The following is a 21,296-nucleotide window of genomic DNA, read 5'->3' as shown; positions in this document are numbered from 1 at the left end:
CAAGCCATGGCCCTGTATGTAGCCTAAAGGGACAGATCCAAGCCATGGGCCCTATATGTAGCCTAAGGGTATAGATCCCAGCCATGGGCCCTATATGTAGCCTAAGGGTATAGATCCCAGCCATGGCCCTGTATGTAGCCTAAGGGTATAGATCCAAGCCATGACCCTATATGTAGCCTAAGGGTATAGATCCCAGCCATGGCCCTGTATGTAGCCTAAAGGGACAGATCCAAGCCATGACCCTATATGTAGCCTAAGGGTACAGATCCAAGCCATGGCCCTATATGTAGCCTAAGGGTACAGATCCAAGCCATGGCCCTGTATGTAGCCTAAGGGTACAGATCCCAGCCATGGCCCTGTATGTAACCTAAAGGGACTGATCCAAGCCATGGCCCTGCATGTAGCCTAAAGGGACTGATCCAGGCCGTGGGCCTTATATGTAGCCTAAGGGTACAGATCCAAGCCATGGCCCTATATGTAGCCTAAGGGTACAGATCCAAGCCATGGCCCTATATGTAGCCTAAGGGTACAGATCCAAGCCATGGCCCTGTATGTAGCCTAAGGGTACAGATCCCAGCCATGGCCCTGTATGTAGCCTAAGGGTACAGATCCCAGCCATGGCCCTGTATGTAACCTAAAGGGACTGATCCAAGCCATGGCCCTGCATGTAGCCTAAAGGGACTGATCCAGGCCGTGGGCCTTATATGTAGCCTAAGGGTACAGATCACAGCCATGGCCCTGTATGTAGCCTAAGGGTACAGATCCATTCACCTCTGTACTTAAGGGCTGATTTCAGCAGAGATCGGAATGGGGCAAATTCAGCCCCGTTCTGATGTTGGGGGGGGGTCTGCACATGCGCAGACCCCCTGTGCGAACGCCTTCGGTGACTATTACAGTTGCCGAGCAGTGTGCGCAGGTAGAGGAGGAATGGGGGGCAGGTGTTGGGGGGGGGGGGGGGCGGACACCGGCCCAGCGTTTTATGGGCGTTTCCCTGAGAATGCAAGACGGGCAGCTAACATGACACCGGCGCCCGTCTTCGGTGATCTGCGGAGTTAATAAGTCAGTTCAGACTGACTTTTATTTCCGAAGGCAGGAGACCTCATTTGATGGTTGGCAACCATCGAATGACTTCTTAGTGGACTCACCGCTTCGCATGTCAGCGAAGGGATCTGGGCGGCGTTCATGGGCTGGCTAGGCAGAGAATGTACACTGGTTAGCGAGCCAACCTGAATCAGGCCCTTAGAGCGGGCTCCTAGGTCCGTGGTCAGCTGCTTCCTGCGCCTGTTTACACATCACACACGTTAGTGATGCCGCCTACTTGGTGGGTGGTTCCTTGTTTATGATGTTGAAGGTCCTTTTAGTTCCTTGTTCATGTGATAACCTGCAGAAGCGGCTCTGTCACCGGAGCTCGTGTGGCTTCATGTCTGTACTTCCGTGCCCTGGGACGTTCTTCTCCCTTACCTTTCAATAGGTCTGGGTTAATGAATGCTGTGAACAATGGGATCTGGGCAGCCAGACAGCATAAAGCCTTTGCTTCTCCTCCAAATAACACATCAGGCCACACGTGTGCTCTGAATGGTAGATTTATTAGGCTCGGTGAAGTGATAAACTGTCTGTTTTTTTTTTATCACCGTCCAATCAGCTCTTACCTGTCATTTTTTAAACCAAGCCTGTAGCTTCACAGGTAGGAGCTGATTGGCCGGTGATAAAAATCAGACAGTTTATCACTTCATTGAGCTTAATAAATCTGCCCCATAATCTGCTGTTCTAGATGGAGAGACTACTCAATACTCACATTAACCTAATGCAGTACCCATAATTCCACATACCTGAACCCTCCCTGTGATCTCTGCATTTGTAACTCTGTCAGCTGTGTGTTATGCCAAATGAATAGGCAGAAATCTTTTAATGATGTTACCCATAGCAACCAGATTCTTTCGATCATTGTCTAGGATTCAATAGAGAAATGATAGACAGAATCTGGTTGGTTGCTATGGGCAACTTCACCTCTTTTCATTTTTAGAAGCTTTAGTAAATTTACTCCTAAGAATGAATTCAATTGTTGTTTTTTTTTGCTCATCCACTAAGTAATGGACACCCAACGGAGCTATTCAATTGTATTTCTTATGGATGCGAGTGCTGCAGGCACAAATGACTTATTATTCTTGTTGCAGCCAGATTATTATTATTATTATTATTATCCTTTATGGCGCCAAAAGGGTTATGCAGCACCTAACAAAGTATACAAATAAATGATCTAAACTGGGAAACAGTGAATTACAGGACAAGTACATGGTATATAGACGTTGCCGCATCAGTACTCCTAACACTCATATAAGCAGCAGGGCAGCCGCAACCGAGGGTTAGGTGCCATTGCAGGGAGTATGGAGTAGATGATGGTATATGTAAGGAAAGGAGTAGCACATGAGGTGCCCTGCTCGTGTGGTAAATGGGATGGGGGGACAGACTGGGAAGACAGTGAGCTTGGCACAGAGGATTAGGATGAGAGACGGCTGGGTTTAATGAAGCATTTAAAGTTTTGTAGACAGGTGGAGAGTCTGATAGGGAAAGGGGGAGAATTCCAGAGGTAGGGAGCAGCACAGGCAAAGTGGGAGGAGGTAATCAGTTGCCAGGAAAGGCCGTATTCATGTAAAGTCGCTACACCCATCTACTGGGTGCACTGCATTTTTGGCTCTAAAAAACATGTGCATTTCTGCCTGCCACCTCAGGAGGGTACAAGCAGAAATAATAGGTGCTCACGGCACTCATGCCCCATCTGCAAAACAATTGAATAGCTTTGTCGTAATTCCATTTTTAGGGGCGCCAATTAAAAAGACTTGAATTCCCCCTTGCACTGTATGGTACATAGCAATACAATAAATTGTGCAAAAAAAAAAGTTGTTTTTTATTTTCTCGCTCTGGTTCCAGTTTGTGCCGCTAAATTTATCACCCCTGTTTCTATATTAGATGATCCTGGAGCAACAAGATGAGGAGTTAGAGCTTGTATCTGGCAGCATTGGCGTGCTGAAGAATATGTCACAGCGCATCGGCAATGAGCTGGATGAACAAGCAGTGTGAGTGCCAGTGTGGGCCGTGGGTACTAGAAGCAGTTACGGAGAATATACTGGAATGTTGCTGCAGTTGGTGCAACTCTAGAAGTCTACAGTCTACAGTATATGCTGCACCGAGTGCATGAAGTCGGCTTACTAATATAATGTCTTGGTTTTGCACTGAGTTAGGGGGACTTCCTCTGCAATCCTCTTTGCCTAAAGCAGACAAATGTAAAACTCAGTTATGCTTGTGTTTACTTCAAACTAAATGAGTGTATTGCAAAGCCAATCAGTTCTGCGGAATGACTTCCATAGGGGGTGAGACGGCAAATCTAAGAGAGATAAAGTGGAGAGAAACAAAAGGGAGAAGTGAGCCAGAGGAGAAGTGGCCCATGGCAACCAATCAGCTGCTCTGTATAATTTTATGTTATGCAAATTATAGATGTTACTTCAGTACTGATTGGTTGTCATGGGGGCCACTTCTCCTCTGGTTCACTTCTCCCTGATCACTTCTTCATACATCTACCCCTCAGTATAAAACAAGTCAGTTGATTGCAGTCATTTTTCAAACACATGTTGGTTTGGTACTTTCTCTTCTACCTCTTTTATTTGGGGGGGGGGGGGTATTCAACCTGTAACAGTATTTTCCAACAGGATCTGTTTTGCCAGAAACTACTATTGTTTTCCGACAATCCGCGGCCGTTTCCAACAATTTACGTAGTTTCCAATACTCGACAGTCAAAACATTGGATTCCAACTGTCGAGTTAGTGTCGGAACGGACGGGATTCCGACTGTCAAGACGTTCCGATAGTTGGAATCCCGGTTTGAATACCCCCTTAATCTCTCTAAGCTTTAAAATCTCCCCCAGTCTTCGCAATAACCACATGTGGACAATGCCACCTTGAATTATTTCACCCACATACCACAATGTTCCATCACTCTTTCTGTAAAGAATTAGAGGTAGATCTACTGAACGTTGGAGAGTGATAAATTGGAGAGAGACAAATTAGAAACCAATCCGCTCCTAACTGTTATTTATCAAACTCCGCCTGTAACATGGCAAATAGGAGCTCATTGGCTGGAACTTTATCTCTCTCCACTTTACTACTCTCCAAGGTTTAGTACATCTGCCCCACAATCTGAAAACTCTTTTGTTTATAGTCAAAATGTGTTAGCTTTAATTGGCTAAATTTGGGAGCTGATTCTAGTAGTGACCAGTGTTTGTTCTGTGCAGGATGCTGGACGACTTCACACATGAGGTGGACACTGCGCATTCTCGCATGGATAATGTTCTGAAGAAGCTGGCGAAGGTGTCTCACATGACCAGCGGTGAGTGTGGGCACCGCCCAGAGCAGTACAGGGTAAAGCTGTCGGTGTTGGTTGGGCAGATATTCTATCAGGAGGATTATTTTTATATACTTTCAGTGGTGGAAATAACCACAAAAACTTACCAAACATTTCACTCTGTCACGTAGACAATTTATATACAAGAGTAACATGCAGTTGTCTACGCTCCCTGTTACTCTACCAATTCTGCTTTAATATAACCCCCAGCTCTGATTTCTGATTTATATTGAACTTAATTTAAGTGGGTCCTAAACCATAAACCCGTGGCACCCCTTCAATTGCCCCATGGCACCCAGTGTCGGTCTAAGAGAAGATGTAATAAAACCATCTACAGATGTCAGGTGAAGAACAGTTGTATAGCAACCAACCAACTTCTAAGTATCCTTTTATAAAATATACTTGTTACAGGATAGATAGAAGTTGATTTCTATGTAGCGTTTTGCCCAGCAGCCTGTTATCAGAAAACTCATGTAGATGCTAACCCAACACAGATACGGTCCTGGTTAGGACTGAACACCTGATCCCAGTACTGTTAGTCAGCGGTATTATCCACTGCTGGGTTAAGCTGGAAGGCCTGAAATAGATGTTACAATTTGTACGGCATCATTTTATTTGTCTAGGACAGTGATCTGTCAATCATACACAGTTGCTTCGAAGAGATCTTGAAAACATGCACTGCCTGACACAGTTCAAGTTTGCAGACCGGGGTGCCTTCCGTGAGCAGTCGACAGAGCTGCTCCTATATACAATCCCCGGCGGCGGCACTCCAATAGGAAATAAAACACACCAAGGCTGTGCGGTTACAGCCGACGTTTCAAGGCCGTCTGGCCTTTTTATCAAGGTGCAAAAGAGTCTCTTTTGCACCTTGATAAAAAGGCCAGACGGCCTTGAAACGTTGGCTCTAACCGCACAGCCTTGGTGTGTTTTATTTCCTATTGGAGTGCCGCCGCCGGCGGGGATTGTGTATGTATGTATGTATGTATGTATGTATGTATGTATGTATGTATTGTTAATGGCGATTAAATATGACCAGAGAGACAATAAGTGAAAAGCGCAGGTTACGTAATAAGTCCGCAACCTGCGTACCCTTTATACCTAACTACGTGCGAACAAAACGTAGCGCAGCGTAGCGTACCTTGTATTGTATATTGTACACCAAGAACCAATACCTTAATAAGAGATTCCTTCGCAGTAATTTGTCTCTAATCTGCGAATATACCTTTATGGACAGTGTCCGTAATATACCTTTATCGCAAAATGCGAATAACAGACACAAACCACAGTATAGAAGTAAGGAGATAAGAACTCCATAAAAAGGTTGTATTTAAGTCCCTAATGGACAACAGGGGGTTACAGGAATAGAAGATACAGGTTTAACAAGTGATACAATATGCTAACAATGAATACTAAACAGGCTCTGCTAAGGGGAAAGAATACAGATACAAGACACAACCAGCCAACTATACAATAAGTATAAATACCGTTAATGCAACCGTTACCCGTCTCATCAAATATGCGAAGTGCAGTCCGGTCAGAGCTCACTATCGTTCAGGGCTGAACTATAGTCCGGTAGAAAAGTCATGGGAAGGTAGATGTGCCGAAGAGACCCTGGCTGCTCTGGGTCGCCTATCTTATAGGGTCAGAAAGGGGAGGTCAAAGGCCGTTTTCATTGGTCGGAGGTCGTATGTCAGTTCAGCTGTGATTGGGGGGTTAGACGCTGCACCTGGTCTGAATAGGTGCAGGGGAGTGAACTTTAAGAGTCCTTTGTTTGATGGTTTCGGCGTCAGCAGGGATAAGAACTGGTTTCATCTAGTTTCCTTTGTTACCTACTTTCAACAGAAACTGTCCCTGGAATATGGATTATGTCCATAACTGTCGAGCCGTGTATATTGTGAAATATTCGCAATGACCGGAATACTACGCATAAGAAACGGAACGGAACGGTACTAAACATGATACAGACAGATGTATGCAGGGCTAACTAAGCTATGTGTGGCGTTCTAAACCTTTAACTATATTTTATTTTGTGTCAGTATGTTATTATGAATTTATGTGTGATAGTATGGCTACTCTTCTGGTCCACTTTGTCACACATACTCGGGTATGGAAACTTTATTTGCGCAACTCTGCGAACCAAAATGGCGGCCATACTATCCTAAAATGGCGTGTGTGTAACTCGACTTCCATAGTCCACCCTTTAACAGTAAATATAAAACTGTTACATAAAAAAAAACATTTTACACGACAATACAGAAATTCATAATCCTAACAAAGAAATTGGGATCCATGAAATAAACATATAAGGGGAGTAAACCATCTGCTCTCGGCCGATCCAGGATCATGGATAAACGATGGGCCGCATTTATCGAACAATCTACTCAGGGTCACGAAGGATAATGTACAATTTTGGGATAAAAATAAAAACAGGGGTGGTTACAACATATACACGTGGTAGGTATTGTTTGTGACAACAGACCCTTGAACTCTTTGTTGTTTTTCTTTTTGGTATGCTTTTAAGTATGATGGTATTATCACTATCAAACATCCGGTCCTGGGTAATGTGTCAAGTTTATAGATTCTACCTTGACCTAAACTGGGACGGGTAACACACTCTCAGAACTCTGTATCGTCCGTCCAATGCCTGGCAGCAGTGCGGCGGCGGTATCCTTGATTTTGAAGATAACGGATAGTGGGGGGGAGACAAGAATAGGACCCACAACAATAGAGAAAACTGAGAAAGGAAAAATTTGGTTAGTGATCCTTCCAACCTGTTACCAGTGGGGTGTGTCACAGTCCCTTTTGTAGCTTGTACAGGTTGCTTGACCTTAGCTGCTCTCCAGTCCTCCCGAAATGGTGCCTCTTAGCGATTTCTTTCTTTCGCCCTCGAGTGTAAGGACCTTTTGGTTTTCTGTTCCTTTGGCAGTAGGACGAACGTACCCGAATCTCTCTCTCTGCGACTTTGTTATTGAGGTAGTGCTGGTCAACAAGATTTGGGGTGGTTCTTTCCAAAGGTCTATCAAGCAACCTGTATATGGCAAAGCAGGGGAAACAACAACATCTCCTGGTTCATGGTTATGACAGTTCACAACAGGTGTCAACAAAGTCCTTTTGCTGCAGTTTTCCAGGTGTGGATACATCACTTGCATTTGTGGTCTAGGATCTCCTTGTGGGATTACCATAACCTGTGGCTGCCCGCCAAGCAATGTTTCGATGGGGACCAATGAGGTGGAGTTCTGAGAGTGATTCTACTACTACAAAAGAGATTATGGGGTGTACCATCAGTCCCTGAAGGTTCATACATGACTTAAACCTTTCATATATATAAATATACTTGCATACTCAAGGGTGCTTCTGGGCTGCTATATCTATACACACAAACGTCAACACATATATATATATATAAAAAAATAAATAAATAAATAAATGCTTCTAGAGTGGACTGTACGAAGCCAATTTTGTATTACCTGCAGAGGATCCTGCTGGAGGAGGGATGTGGAGATGGCTCTGTGGGAACAACCGTTGCAGTTTCTTTCCCCCCAGACAAGTAAGGCATGATCCTGTCGTCTTACCTGTCTGTGGGCACGCCAGAAATTTCGGACTAATTTTTTTCCACATACCTTCCCTGTCAAGACAAGTCAGGCCATGGGCTATCTCTGTCCTGACAGTTTGGCATGTTCTCAGAGTCACTGGTTTTCCTTGTCCATCTTTCTATTCCTGTCCACATCCCTTCTCCTTCCAGACTGCTTCTCCTGCAGGGGACACAAATCTTGTATTTCTATGTGAATGTACTGACATTTACAGGGGGGACACAAACATTATCCGCAGAGCGCATGGCTCACCCAGCTGCCTTGCCAGCATGTTCATTATCAAGTGACACTGAATCCTCATCGAAGATGTGGCCTTTACACTTGATAACAGCCACTCTGTCCGGCAGCTGTGTGACTGTCAGAAATCTTTTAAACTTACAACGCTTGCGCCACTGGAGTGCCAGCTACTGAAACAAAACATCTGAGGCGCCATAGGGCCTAAGATCTTCTGTATTACCCCAACAAACATACTTGGAGTCGGCATGAATATTGGCTGTTTTTCTCTCAGTTCGCAGTACTATTAATGAGACTGCTGTTGCTGAGTGAGACGTCCAATGGGTTCAGCCTCTACTATGCCTTTTCCATCTATTACGGTATAGCCAGTATACAATTTTCCCTATCGGTGTTGTGGAAAGAACGAAAAAAAATGAATTACCTCTTCCAATGGGTTGTTACCACCCTTTGGGGGCCTGCTGCAAAAGGTCTGACTCAAACATGTCATGCAATCATATTCGTCTCGGCTCCCACTAAATTCCACCATTCCAGCAACCTCAGCACCAATCCACCCTTTGTGCCTTTGGCGGGCACACCTGGTAAGAGTGTTGCTGGGTTTACAATATTACCCATTTTACTGGTAACATCAATGCAAGTTCCCATTTAGTGAACTTGGCTGATGAATATTTTTCACATGTTTAGGCAGAATTTTAAGAGTGTCCAGACTATATGAGGAGCATAAACAGGTAAACCACACCCCAACACCACATTCTCAGTTTTGTATACCAGTAGTGCTATGGCAACTACACTGTGTAGACAAGTATGAAGTGCTTAAGTAATAGGGTTTAATTGTACACTGCAGTACGACATTGGTCAGGCTGGCATCGCCAGATATCTTACGTCACTATATCTGTCGCCCCCTCAGCAGGTCTAATATTCTAAATCACATGGTCTCTTGTGTCAGTTTTACCCATGGCAAAAGCTGTAATCAGGCCTGTTTCTCCTTCTTTATCCACATCTGTCTGTGAAGACATGGGTATTGTGATTGCACCTATTTATATGTAAATGCGTTTTACAACCCTTTTCATTCTTTGTAGAAGGGGAATGCTTTGTGCATTACTTGGACTGCTTTTCACAAGATGGTGGCTGTGGTTGCCCTGGGTAACATTAGGAGTAATGCTTAAAGTTACTGGGACTTTGTTCAAGATTTACTGAAAAATATATTGTGACTACTCGCTTTATGGGGTATCGCATATTCACAATGGGTATTTTTCTCTGCTGGGAGTGCGACAGATTTTTCGAACTATTTTTCTATGATTTGTGGGTTTATGGTTACTAATGTGTCCCAGATTTCCCTCCCCCTCCCCCCCTTGTTCAGGCGCAACCGCAATCCGTCCTGAGATACCTTATGTCCTGCCTCAGGAGGATACACCAGAAGTTGTCTATCGCCAACTGCTGGTGCTGTGGATGAGGAAAGGACATAACAATAGATCATTAACCCATTGTATTGGTATTTACCCATTTGTGGGCCGTAAGGACAGTGTGCGATCTTGCAAGACCCGGGGGAGGGGCTTGGTGGCTTTCTGAGGTTTCTGGAACAGAAAAGTAGGGAAAGGAGAAAAAAAAAAATTGGAAAAAGAGAGAGAAAAACTCAAAAAGGGTAGAAAATATTAATGACAGTAATGTGTACATTTATTTTCAACCGAAAATTTTCTTTTATTTTGATGACACCAGGATTTAGCACTATGGGGGAATTGGCTCTCAACTATTTGGTTCTTACCCTTTTCAACTCCTATTCTGATTTGTAAGCCCTCCCTTTCTTTCTGTTTCCCAGTGTGGTTGTGACTATGGGCTGTGTCTAGGGGTATTTAGCTAAAAGTTCTCTTTTGGGAACCTTGTTATTTCACTGGGTATTTTTCCAGCTCAACCTCAGATTTCGAATGGTGAGGCTGTACTTTGGGGCGCTATACTTTCTGTTTTTAACAGGGTTTCTATTGAAGCTATGGTTGCCATTGATCCTGTGTCCTTCCCATCTTTAGTTTAAAGGGAACTCGGTATTTGTGCTGTAGTTTTTAGCTACCTTAGATGGATTTGACTCTATAACAGTGGAATACAACATTAGCCTCTGAGGACTGTCCAGCATATCTTGCACTTCTTGTGTAAGATTTCTAGGAGTGTCCAGAAATACCCCATCAGGGGTGCAATAGATGACACATCCCATTTTACATAGTAAATCTCTACTCAGGAGGTTAGTCGGGCCGCTGCAGCCAACAGAAAAGAGTGTTTGGTATGCAGAGGCCCGCTTGTAACATCTGCTGGTTTCGTCAGTGGGTAATGCTGTATTTTTCCTGTTACCCCAATTGCTGCTACTAATTGCTTGACACAACCTAGACCAGGAGGGAATATTGTTAACGGGTTTGGTACAAAAAAAAAAACTTTATATTTAAACTATTCCACTTACACATATCTGAGGCTCCTCCCTCAGATATTGTCTTATGTTACCTGGATGTGGGGTGTATGTGTGTCCTACTCCCTGTTTGCATATATGTGTCATGCTTAGGGCGGCGTTGGCTACTAGGTGGGGCTATGGCTATGTGTTGAGACCTACCTGTCTTCTCCCATTGTGTCTCCCAGTTACTTACATATATGTTACGTTTCCTATGGTTACTTACCCTGCAATGTCTGGCTATGTGTCCTTTGTTTCCACATTTGAAACATACCGTTTGGTTTTGTCTTTCTGTCCTAAATCGTTTGTCCAGATCAACAGCAGATTTCTTTAAAGTGTGTATTGACATTTGTCTGCAGTTGGGTTCTATGTTGGTTCTCAGATTTTCCCTAAGACCTTGTATCAGCACAGAGACAATCCCTCCCTTAAGATGTATGTTGTCCCTGGGGCTGGGGATACCAGAGTGTTTTGGCAACGCCTGTAAAGCACGGTTGAAATATCCGCTGGTGGACTCACCATCTTTCTGTGTGATGGTGAACCCTAGGGTATTTTCAACTGTCGCGGGGAAATATACACCCAATTGTATATTTATTAGGCGTATATTTTCCTGGTTGCCCTGTTCAGTTAAAATCTTATCGCCCTCCACACCACTGTCTCGAATGAACTTCTGGACATCTATGTGTGAAGGGAGGCAAGCTCTCAACATGTATCGCCAATCCTTATTGGTGGGCTCATCTGAATTTCCTCGCTCCCTTACAAATTTCTGACACTTTGCCAGATCTTTGCTGGGATCAGGGAAATTTTTGATGATTGAATGACGTTCCAATCATGTCCATGTATTGTGCATGTCACTATCCTTTACAGGCATTACCTCATCCCCGCCTCCCCGTCCACAAGGAGGTTCCACTGTGTGCAGAGGGTGGATCTGTATCCCCCCTGCACCATTGGACAACATCCCAGGAGCAACTATCTCTGTGCTGTGTTGTGTGTACTTACCTGTGTCTCCAATCGTGTTCCTGGCATCAGCCATCTCCTCGACCAGAATGGCAGCAGCAGCTTGGGCTGTCTCAGCCTCTCTCTCCTTTCTGCTAGCTTCGCAAGGGATGGCTGATGTCAGGAATCTCCCTTGTGAATCTGTATCTTGCTTATAGGGGGTAAAAACAGGGTACAAGTTAGCAATGGATACATTATTACTCATGTCTTTCTTATGAGTCATTAACCCCTTCGGCACATATGGGGGTGGGGGAGCTGATTCTATTGTGGCAGCGGTTGTAACGGTTGCATTTTTATTGTGGCTGATTGCGTCAAGTATTGCCAGACCTCTGGTTCCCCATTGTTCCTGTCCTTCCTTCTGCCACAATTTAAGAATATCTATATGCTTCACTCTCTCCTTACGACTGGAGAGTAGGCATATTTCATCTTTTACTGCTGATAAGATTTCTGGATCGAAGCTACCAACACTGGGAAATTCTAACTTGCTGCCTTGTGTCATTTTTCTCCATTTATTTTGGTAAACAACTGCGAGTTCACCGTGCTTCCTGCACATAATGAAAGCCGCCGACCCTTTGGGTCGACTAGATTCCTCCCTAACTGACTCGGTATCCCTGTGTGAACCGTTAATACCCATAATTACAGGAATAAACGTTCACAGCTAGCAGAAACCGGAGGGCCGTTTATCAGTGAGTCACTCCCAAATCACTCCTTCTCCACAAAATGGCACTATTCCGCAATCAAGCGTGAAGCCCACTATGCGAGGTAATGTACTCAATCACCAAGTCTTTCAACTAGTAGCGAACTGCTAGCCAACTTGCAAGGTGCGGCAGTTTTTCCAGGGCACAGCAAAACTTGTTTTTCCTGTACCCCCAAAAACTGGTATTTCTAAAGTAGCTGATCGGATCACTGGGTTCCGATTTAGCCTCTTGTACCCTCCCAGTGGATCAAAATAGGTAGTTCCACGGAAGGGGCAGTTCCTATGGGCACGTCGTCACGTGAACCCGGTCCTAACTGGACTGTCCTACACTGGCTACACTGCGCTTGAGTCGTGTCGTCACACACCCGTTCGCCTCAGTTATTTTTCACACTGGGCGCTGGTTACACCTTGGTCTTATGCATATATTTGAAATTTTTCTGTACAGAAAATCTTCCCAGGCTGGTAGCTTTTCACTAGATACTTATGCAGGTATAAATCCCTTATAATACGCTATAGGAATCTATTAAAATAATGCTCGAGTTGCTTGCTTAATGAGAAAATGAACAAAAAGAAAAAAACTTATTTTCTCTTTATTTAATCACCACCTTATCCACAGTATATTGCTATACTGTTTAAATAAAGCTAGTGGTTCAATACTGTTCACCTTTGAGTTCCTATGTGTGCTGCATGTGCAGTACCAATGAACAGCCACGTGTATACATGCGCTGTTCACAGGCCGCCGATGAATCGGCCACCCACGTGTTCTATAATGTATTTGCAAGGTTGCACTCGGGTTTCGCTATACGCAGTAATTGCGCCTAAATGTGGAATAAATCCCTTAACTCCGTCCGAAAGTTACGTATCAAGATGCGAAAATTTCCCGATATGGGCACGTGCGCGCGCACCTTGCGTAATATACAATAGACGCTTTACGTTACTGCAAAAGGCCCAGGGCTTGTCGCCACGTGGCGGAGTCTCTGGTTTTGCAGTAACTAACAATAAAAGTTATAGTTTTGCACAGAGGGGATCCTCTATGTACTATAATAAACACAGACTCCACGTGTGCGAACCTTATCGCACGTGGTACATATACTGTAATGAACAAGCAACTCAAAACACTATACCCCGTTAAACTACTTGTGGCAGGCAGAAGTACAGTTTACTAAACACTTAATATATGCTTTAAACACGTGGCTTTCACTTATTGTGCTCCGGGTTCAACGCTAGCACTTCCCGAACCCCGCACCGCCGCGGACCCGAGCTATCCAGCAATGGATAATACTTCCACCCTTTTGCTGGTATAGGTCGGGTCGCACGCCTGGTACTGAGTTCTGGAATGTGGAGCGGACGGACGCGCCCCCAATTGTTAATGGCGATTAAATATGACCAGAGAGACAATAAGTGAAAAGCGCAGGTTACGTAATAAGTCCGCAACCTGCGTACCCTTTATACCTAACTACGTGCGAACAAAACGTAGCGCAGCGTAGCGTACCTTGTATTGTATATTGTACACCAAGAACCAATACCTTAATAAGAGATTCCTTCGCAGTAATTTGTCTCTAATCTGCGAATATACCTTTATGGACAGTGTCCGTAATATACCTTTATCGCAAAATGCGAATAACAGACACAAACCACAGTATAGAAGTAAGGAGATAAGAACTCCATAAAAAGGTTGTATTTAAGTCCCTAATGGACAACAGGGGGTTACAGGAATAGAAGATACAGGTTTAACAAGTGATACAATATGCTAACAATGAATACTAAACAGGCTCTGCTAAGGGGAAAGAATACAGATACAAGACACAACCAGCCAACTATACAATAAGTATAAATACCGTTAATGCAACCGTTACCCGTCTCATCAAATATGCGAAGTGCAGTCCGGTCAGAGCTCACTATCGTTCAGGGCTGAACTATAGTCCGGTAGAAAAGTCATGGGAAGGTAGATGTGCCGAAGAGACCCTGGCTGCTCTGGGTCGCCTATCTTATAGGGTCAGAAAGGGGAGGTCAAAGGCCGTTTTCATTGGTCGGAGGTCGTATGTCAGTTCAGCTGTGATTGGGGGGTTAGACGCTGCACCTGGTCTGAATAGGTGCAGGGGAGTGAACTTTAAGAGTCCTTTGTTTGATGGTTTCGGCGTCAGCAGGGATAAGAACTGGTTTCATCTAGTTTCCTTTGTTACCTACTTTCAACAGAAACTGTCCCTGGAATATGGATTATGTCCATAACTGTCGAGCCGTGTATATTGTGAAATATTCGCAATGACCGGAATACTACGCATAAGAAACGGAACGGAACGGTACTAAACATGATACAGACAGATGTATGCAGGGCTAACTAAGCTATGTGTGGCGTTCTAAACCTTTAACTATATTTTATTTTGTGTCAGTATGTTATTATGAATTTATGTGTGATAGTATGGCTACTCTTCTGGTCCACTTTGTCACACATACTCGGGTATGGAAACTTTATTTGCGCAACTCTGCGAACCAAAATGGCGGCCATACTATCCTAAAATGGCGTGTGTGTAACTCGACTTCCATAGTATGTATGTGTGTGTGTGTGTGTGTGTGTGTGTGTGTGTGTGTGTGTGTGTGTGTATGTATGTGTATGTATGTATATATATATATATATATATATATATATATATATATATATATATATATATATATATATATATATATATATATATATATATATATATTTTCTTATATAGCGCACGCATATTCTGCCGCGCTTTACAGAGAATATTTGAACACTCACATCAGTCCCTGCCCCAGTGGAGCTTACAATCTATATTCCCTACCACATGTACACACACACAGACATTCTAGGGTTAATTTGTTGGGAGCCAATTGACCAACCAGTATATTTTTTGAATGTGGGAGGAAATCGGAGGAAACCCACGCACGCACGGGGAGAATATACAAACTCCGCACAGTTAGGGCCATGGTGGGAATGGAACCCATGACCTCAGTGCTGTGAGGCAGTAATGCTAACCATTACACCATCCGTGATGCCCCCTACATGACTTCTATTCCTGAGCAAAGTTTGCTCATCTGCATTTTCAGAAATGTGATGTGTGTTCGTAATGAATCGGATGCTGTGATTAGCTCGTGCTACATGTGCTAGACTATATCAGTGATGGCTATCTTTGACACTGCAGCTGTTGTTGAACTACACATCCCAGCATGCACTGCATCAGTTTTAGCATGGCCAAATAGTAAAACTGTATGTGTAGTTCAACAACAGCTGGTGTGTCAAGGTTAGCCATCACTGCTCTAGATCACGCTAAGGCATCTGATGTTCTCCAGCTGTATCTGATGTATTATTTCTCTATTCTTGGTGCAAATTCCAAATCCTTATGTTCATTAACCAGGTTGTGTTCCCTCTCACAGATCGGCGGCAGTGGTGTGCCATTGTTGTGCTGCTGGCACTGCTCCTGGTTGTGCTGATCTTGTATTTTACATTGTGACTTGCGCATTACATTGGGCCTTTTTCATAATGCATTTCCCGTTATCCCAATGAACAAGGATGTTTTGACGTGTGAAGTGGCATTGTCGTGACAATTGGGCATTTTGTGATGTTTGTACCATTTGTGGCTACAAGCCATAGCGCCATCTACAGACGGCTCAGAACTCTACGGTATCCCGGCTATTGGCCACATCTATCGGCCAGAGTGTTGTGCCCAGAGGTTTCCTGATGCCCACCTGGGCTGTTTACACGCTGGATTACTGTTGCAGTTTTTCCTTTATCACCGTCTGCCTCATTCTCTCTTCCAATGGAGCCTTTTCTGAGCTTGCCTATCCACCGGATCAGAAGCAACGGAAAGACTGTGGACATTTGGCCGCATGTGTGCAGCTTTGTTCGGGAGGGGGACAAAACCACATGGGATTTGCTGGCACTGCAAAGCCGTCTGGTTCATAGCGATCTCAATTCTTGGCATCTGGAATACGTTATAGGCCTGCTCCTGTTTCTGGGAGACTCTAGCACGAACACTGCCGCAAGATGTTTTGAAGGAACAACAGTGCGGCTGATTGGCCCGGTTTCTGCAAGACTGTAGAGGAGGCTGTAGAACAATACCACATTCATATTGCTATAGCCGCTAGTAAATCTGTGGTTAAAGGGCCCTTCGTCTGCTGAAGAACCTGGTTTCTCAGAGTCACTGGTTGCAGAAGAAAACCACCTTCCCAGAATATTGGAAGGAATTACAATGCTTTTTAAAATTGCTACAATTCAAAGTCTGGAATTTATTGGAACATATTTTTTTTTTCTTCCCGATTTTTCTTTATTTTCTAACTAGTCCTCATTTAAACAGTATCGCGCTCTGGAACAGCATCTAGAGATAACAAGGGCATGCCATTGTGTGAGCAGTTACGGTTGGGACAACTGTGTTACTGAGACTTGTGAATAGGACTGAATCTGTGCTCACTACTGAACCTGTTTTTATATGTGTTGATGATAGGCTGGCCTATGTGTTGTACTGTATTTTCCCCGAGCCCCTCACCCACCCATATCCCTGTCTTTTGTCCGGCCCTTCTGTCTGTTGCCTGCCTTGTGTCTGTATCCCTTTGTTTTCCTGAATGCAGTCTGTTCCTGTCTGTTTGTACCATATGTGTTGTAATTACCCACATTCTATTGAACCAAACACTATATTCCAAATGCTGTGAACTGTATTGGAACATTGGCAGTAATCCTTTATCTACATCTGTTTTAGCCATTGTGTATGGGGAGGGACATTTCTAGCTAAGGCCGGGTACACATTACAGTCACCTGGATTCCGGCTGGCAGGGTAACCAATTTAAAGATACATCGGTACCCACAGAATGATATAGCGTGTGCCCGATGTGGACTATATGTCATACCGATCCATGGGTATATGGCCGTTAGGTCGACACACCTAAGGTTGACATGCATTCGGTCGACCACTGAAGGGCGACACCTGAAATAGGTGAACAAGCACTAGGTCGACAAAGGTTAGGTCAACATGTTTTTTTTTTTTTTTGTGCCGACTGGCGGTATTTCATGCCCTACCATCCACTAGGGCAGGGATGGGGAACCTTTGGCCCTCTAGCCGTTGTTGAACTACACATCCCCGTATGCACTGCAACAGCTTTAGCATGGTCAAATAGCAACACTGTAGCAGGGCATGCTGGGATGTGTAGTTCAACAACAGCTGCAGGGATGAAGGTTCCACATTCCTGCACTAGGGCATGGTGGGAGAATAGAACAGTGTGCCAGAAGCATGGCGAGAGCAGAAAGTCATGGGAAAGGACCCACTGCATCGATACGGAGTCCATGTCGACCATGTAGACAAAAAACTGTCAAAACTCATGTTGATCTTTTGACTGTCGAACTAATGCTTGTATCGACTTTCCATCCATGTCAACTGTAGGCATGTCGACTTATTTCAGGTGTCGACCTAAGCCTTGTCTACCTTCAGTGGTTGACGCAATGCATGTCGATCTTGGGTGGTCATCCCAATGACCCATACCTGGTATGGCCTAATGTGTACCCACCCTAAGAGGCGCACGTGCTGATGAAACGTCCTCTGTATTTCTGAATCACTTTCGGTAGGAACTTCCACAGTACTGTGCGTTCTGGTAGATTCATCTACGTGACATAACTTGGTGCTAGAAGGCTGTTGTGAATGTAGTGGTGGATTTATTTAGGGTAGAAAGAAGTAATTCTTAGTGAGAACCTTTTGCCAGTGTGGTGAGACTGTGAAAGCACAATGACGCTTGTTCCGCACTTGGTGAAATACGTATGGCCTAATCACTTATAAAGGGTTAAGAACCACTAGGGTTAATAATGCCTAGCGGTATAGGACCGTACTTGGCTACATATAAAGCGGGCAATTCAGTTCTCTGCCATGTGCTGACGGGACGTTTGTCCTTGGGCCATGTATCTTTGCACATTTTACTTGCGTACCGTAGAGTGGATGTAGAATCCATACAGTAATACCGGCAGGGTTAAACCATCTTGGTGTAAATGGGGTAACCAACTTCAGTTAATGTTTTTCAGACCACCTAGCAGCCGCACAGGTGTATCTATTACTCACCGGTACATTTTACAAGATCCACAAGTGGAGCGAATTACTTCACTTGTGATTCTGTGATGATACCTGGAAAAAGTTGGTAGCATTTGAGGACTGGAGTTGGCTACCCCTGGTTTAAACTACATTTTTAATTGTATTTTTATTATGCTGTCATTACTGACACAGCGACATTACTTTAAAAACAAAAAAAACTAATATACTAAAAATAATGATTTTAATCAAAATGTTTGAGGCCAGGGCATGCCCAGTACTAGCGCTGAGCTTTTTATTTGTGTATGTGCTTCTCTGAAAAGTAAAAACGTTTGAATTACTAGTTTGAAAGCCTGTCGAAAGGACGGCTTCTGCAATGTACTTTCACTTTGAGCAGTGGCAGTTTTTGAACCATAAACTTTCCACCCCACCCCCAGTCCCTATCTGCCCCTACCTACAATCTCTGTCTTCGCAGCTCCCGCTGTCCATATTTAGAAAGTTTAAAACGGAGCAGTTTTCCTGCAAAAATTGCTTTCACTTTCTGTTATGACATCTTTTAGCACACAGGAGTCATTTGGTCCATTGAGTGGCCTGTACTGGTCAGTGGCGGTACTTCACCTCATAGAGTTGAGGAGTAGTTAGCCTTTTATATACATAATCAGTAATATAGTAAGAAAGCTTAACATCAAATTGTTCGTATCAATTTCATCTATCTGAGTTTACTTAGTCTATCTACATATATTCCAATGTAATAGAAATAGTAAGCTATAAAAAATGGTTTTATTGAAAGACTACTACTTACCAGTCGAAATTATGGAATTACTTAACATTAGTGTTAGCCCCGGCGCCTGCAGTCTCCCAAACGAAGCAACACTTCAACTGCCCCGTGTAGTGACCGCCGGCTGGAAAAACACTTTAATCCCCCTCCCCCCATAGAGGTGAGGTGTTAGCCTTGTATTGTATAGGATGTAAAATCAAAGATAATAACATTATTAATGTCAGAAAACATGGTTGATAAAGGTATCTAATACATAATTATTTTTTTTTTTATAAAATGTTAATAAAAAAAATTGATTTAAACCAGTGATGGCTAACCATGACACTCCAGCTGTTGTTGAACTACACATTCCAGCATGCCCTGCATCAGTGTTACTATTTGGCAATGCTAAAACTGATGCAGGGCATGCTGGGATGTGTAGTTCAACAACAGCTGGAGTGCCAAGGTTAGCCATCACTTAATTTAAACCAAAACAAGTTTAGTGACGATGTCCGGCAGCACTTAGTAGAGAACTGAATTTCCCCTAAGGTACCCTCCTTTACCTAACACTACAGTATTTGTTCTGTGGACGTAGAACGCTGCTGAATATATGGAGTTGGGATTATATGGCTCCAACTGACATGATGATCACTGCGCCCACACCGGGAGTAGGGTCTTCCCGTGGACCTCTCGTTTGTTTCCATTTCATGCACATATTATTTTTGTATGATTGCAATCTGTGAATTTCCAGAAAGCTCAAGTGATGAAATAAATGACATTTCGGTACTTGTGAGTTATCTGGACGCCCGATTTTTTGATTGTATGCCTTAAGTTAAGGCATACAATCAGATGCGATGCGATGCGATATCGCATCGCATCGCATGCGACCATCGGATGCGATGACCCGATTTTTCCATAGGAATCAATGTTAAAATGATTCCTATGGAAAAAGGGGTCCTTTTCATACCCCTACTATCCAAGTGGGCATGGAGTTGGATATAAACCTGTGGCGAGCGTAGCGAGCCACCGAGCCCGAAGCGTGGCGAGCGAAGCGAGCCCCGCAAGGGGACGGTATTCCGTGTCCCCTCGCGGGGCTCGCTACGCTCGCCACGCTTCGGGCTCGGTGGCTCGCTACGCTCGCCACAGGTTTATATCCAACTCCATGCCCACTTGGATAGTAGGGGTATGAAAAGGACCCCTTTTTCCCATTGAATTCCATGTTAAAATGGACTCAGTCCATTTTAACATTGATTCCTATGGAAAAATCGGGTCATCGCATCGCATCGCATCGCATCGCATCCGATGGTCGCATGCGATGCGATGCGATGTGCCCGATCCGACCCGATTTTGAAATCGGGCGTCCGGATAACTCACATGTACCGACATTTCTTTTACATATATTGCTATTTTTCTTGCGTAAACAAACAATATATTGACAGATCTATTGGATATGACCACTCATGCTGAGCCATTGCGTTTAGAATAGGCTAGCAGTTCTCAAACTCGGTCCTCAGAACCCCACACAGTTCATATTTCCGGGTCACCCGACAGGTGCATTCATTACTGGCTGATGCATTTTAAAAGATCCACAGGTGGAGCTAATTATTTCACTTAATTGTGTGACATCGGCAAAACATGCACTGTGCGGGGTCCAGAGGACCGACTTTGAGATCCTGTGGAAAAGATGTTGTGTCTTCATATAACTTTGTCTACAGTACTAGTTCACTGCTACTTACTGTTGTTGCATTAATTACAAAGGAAATAATTGCAGTGACTAATTGTAGCCAATCAGACATTTGATTCCATTTTTTTATGCTGGGAACACATCGAAAGAAGTATCTGTCCAATCTGTTTGGTGGGAACAAAAATCTGGAAAGGTATGGGAGCAAATGAAAAACACAAGACCGGATAAAAAATTTGCATCCGTTGAGCTGATCCAGAGTTTGTCTCTTTAACGAGGGTATACGACCAGCAAAAATGTGTCCTCCATTATTATAATGATATGCGCCTCTTGCACACTCCATTGTGAATACTTTCACTCCACCCGAAGTCATCTGGTGGCCTGGCTAACCTACAATTGCACAAATGGAGATTGGTTTCTCATCACAGTGGGTCCAGGTTTCTGCCAGGCAATTTCCTAAATTCTGTGTCTCTTCTATGTTCTATGTATGATCAG

General features: G+C 44.0%; 1 protein-coding gene across 3 annotated transcripts in view; it reads left to right on the top strand.

Annotated features, from left to right (window-relative positions):
• Window positions 1-21,296, top strand: part of STX6 (syntaxin 6) — a 132,189-nt gene that overhangs the window by 15,163 nt on the left and 95,730 nt on the right. For 2 of the 3 annotated variants that reach the window (XM_083157184.1, XM_083157181.1), the window contains exons 6-7: window positions 2,968-3,074; window positions 4,286-4,380. In XM_083157184.1, the coding sequence (XP_083013310.1) occupies window positions 2,968-3,074; window positions 4,286-4,380 (202 nt within the window). Of the gene's footprint in view, window positions 1-2,967; window positions 3,075-4,285; window positions 4,381-15,733; window positions 19,412-21,296 lie in introns of those variants that run through there. The other variant, XM_083157183.1, reaches the window with a different exon arrangement.

The sequence above is a fragment of the Crinia signifera genome, chromosome 8 (assembly GCF_055691185.1).
Source record: "Crinia signifera chromosome 8, ASM5569118v1, whole genome shotgun sequence".
In the NCBI taxonomy this organism is placed as follows: domain Eukaryota; kingdom Metazoa; phylum Chordata; class Amphibia; order Anura; family Myobatrachidae; genus Crinia; species Crinia signifera.
This window is presented reverse-complemented; position numbering and strand designations above follow the sequence as displayed.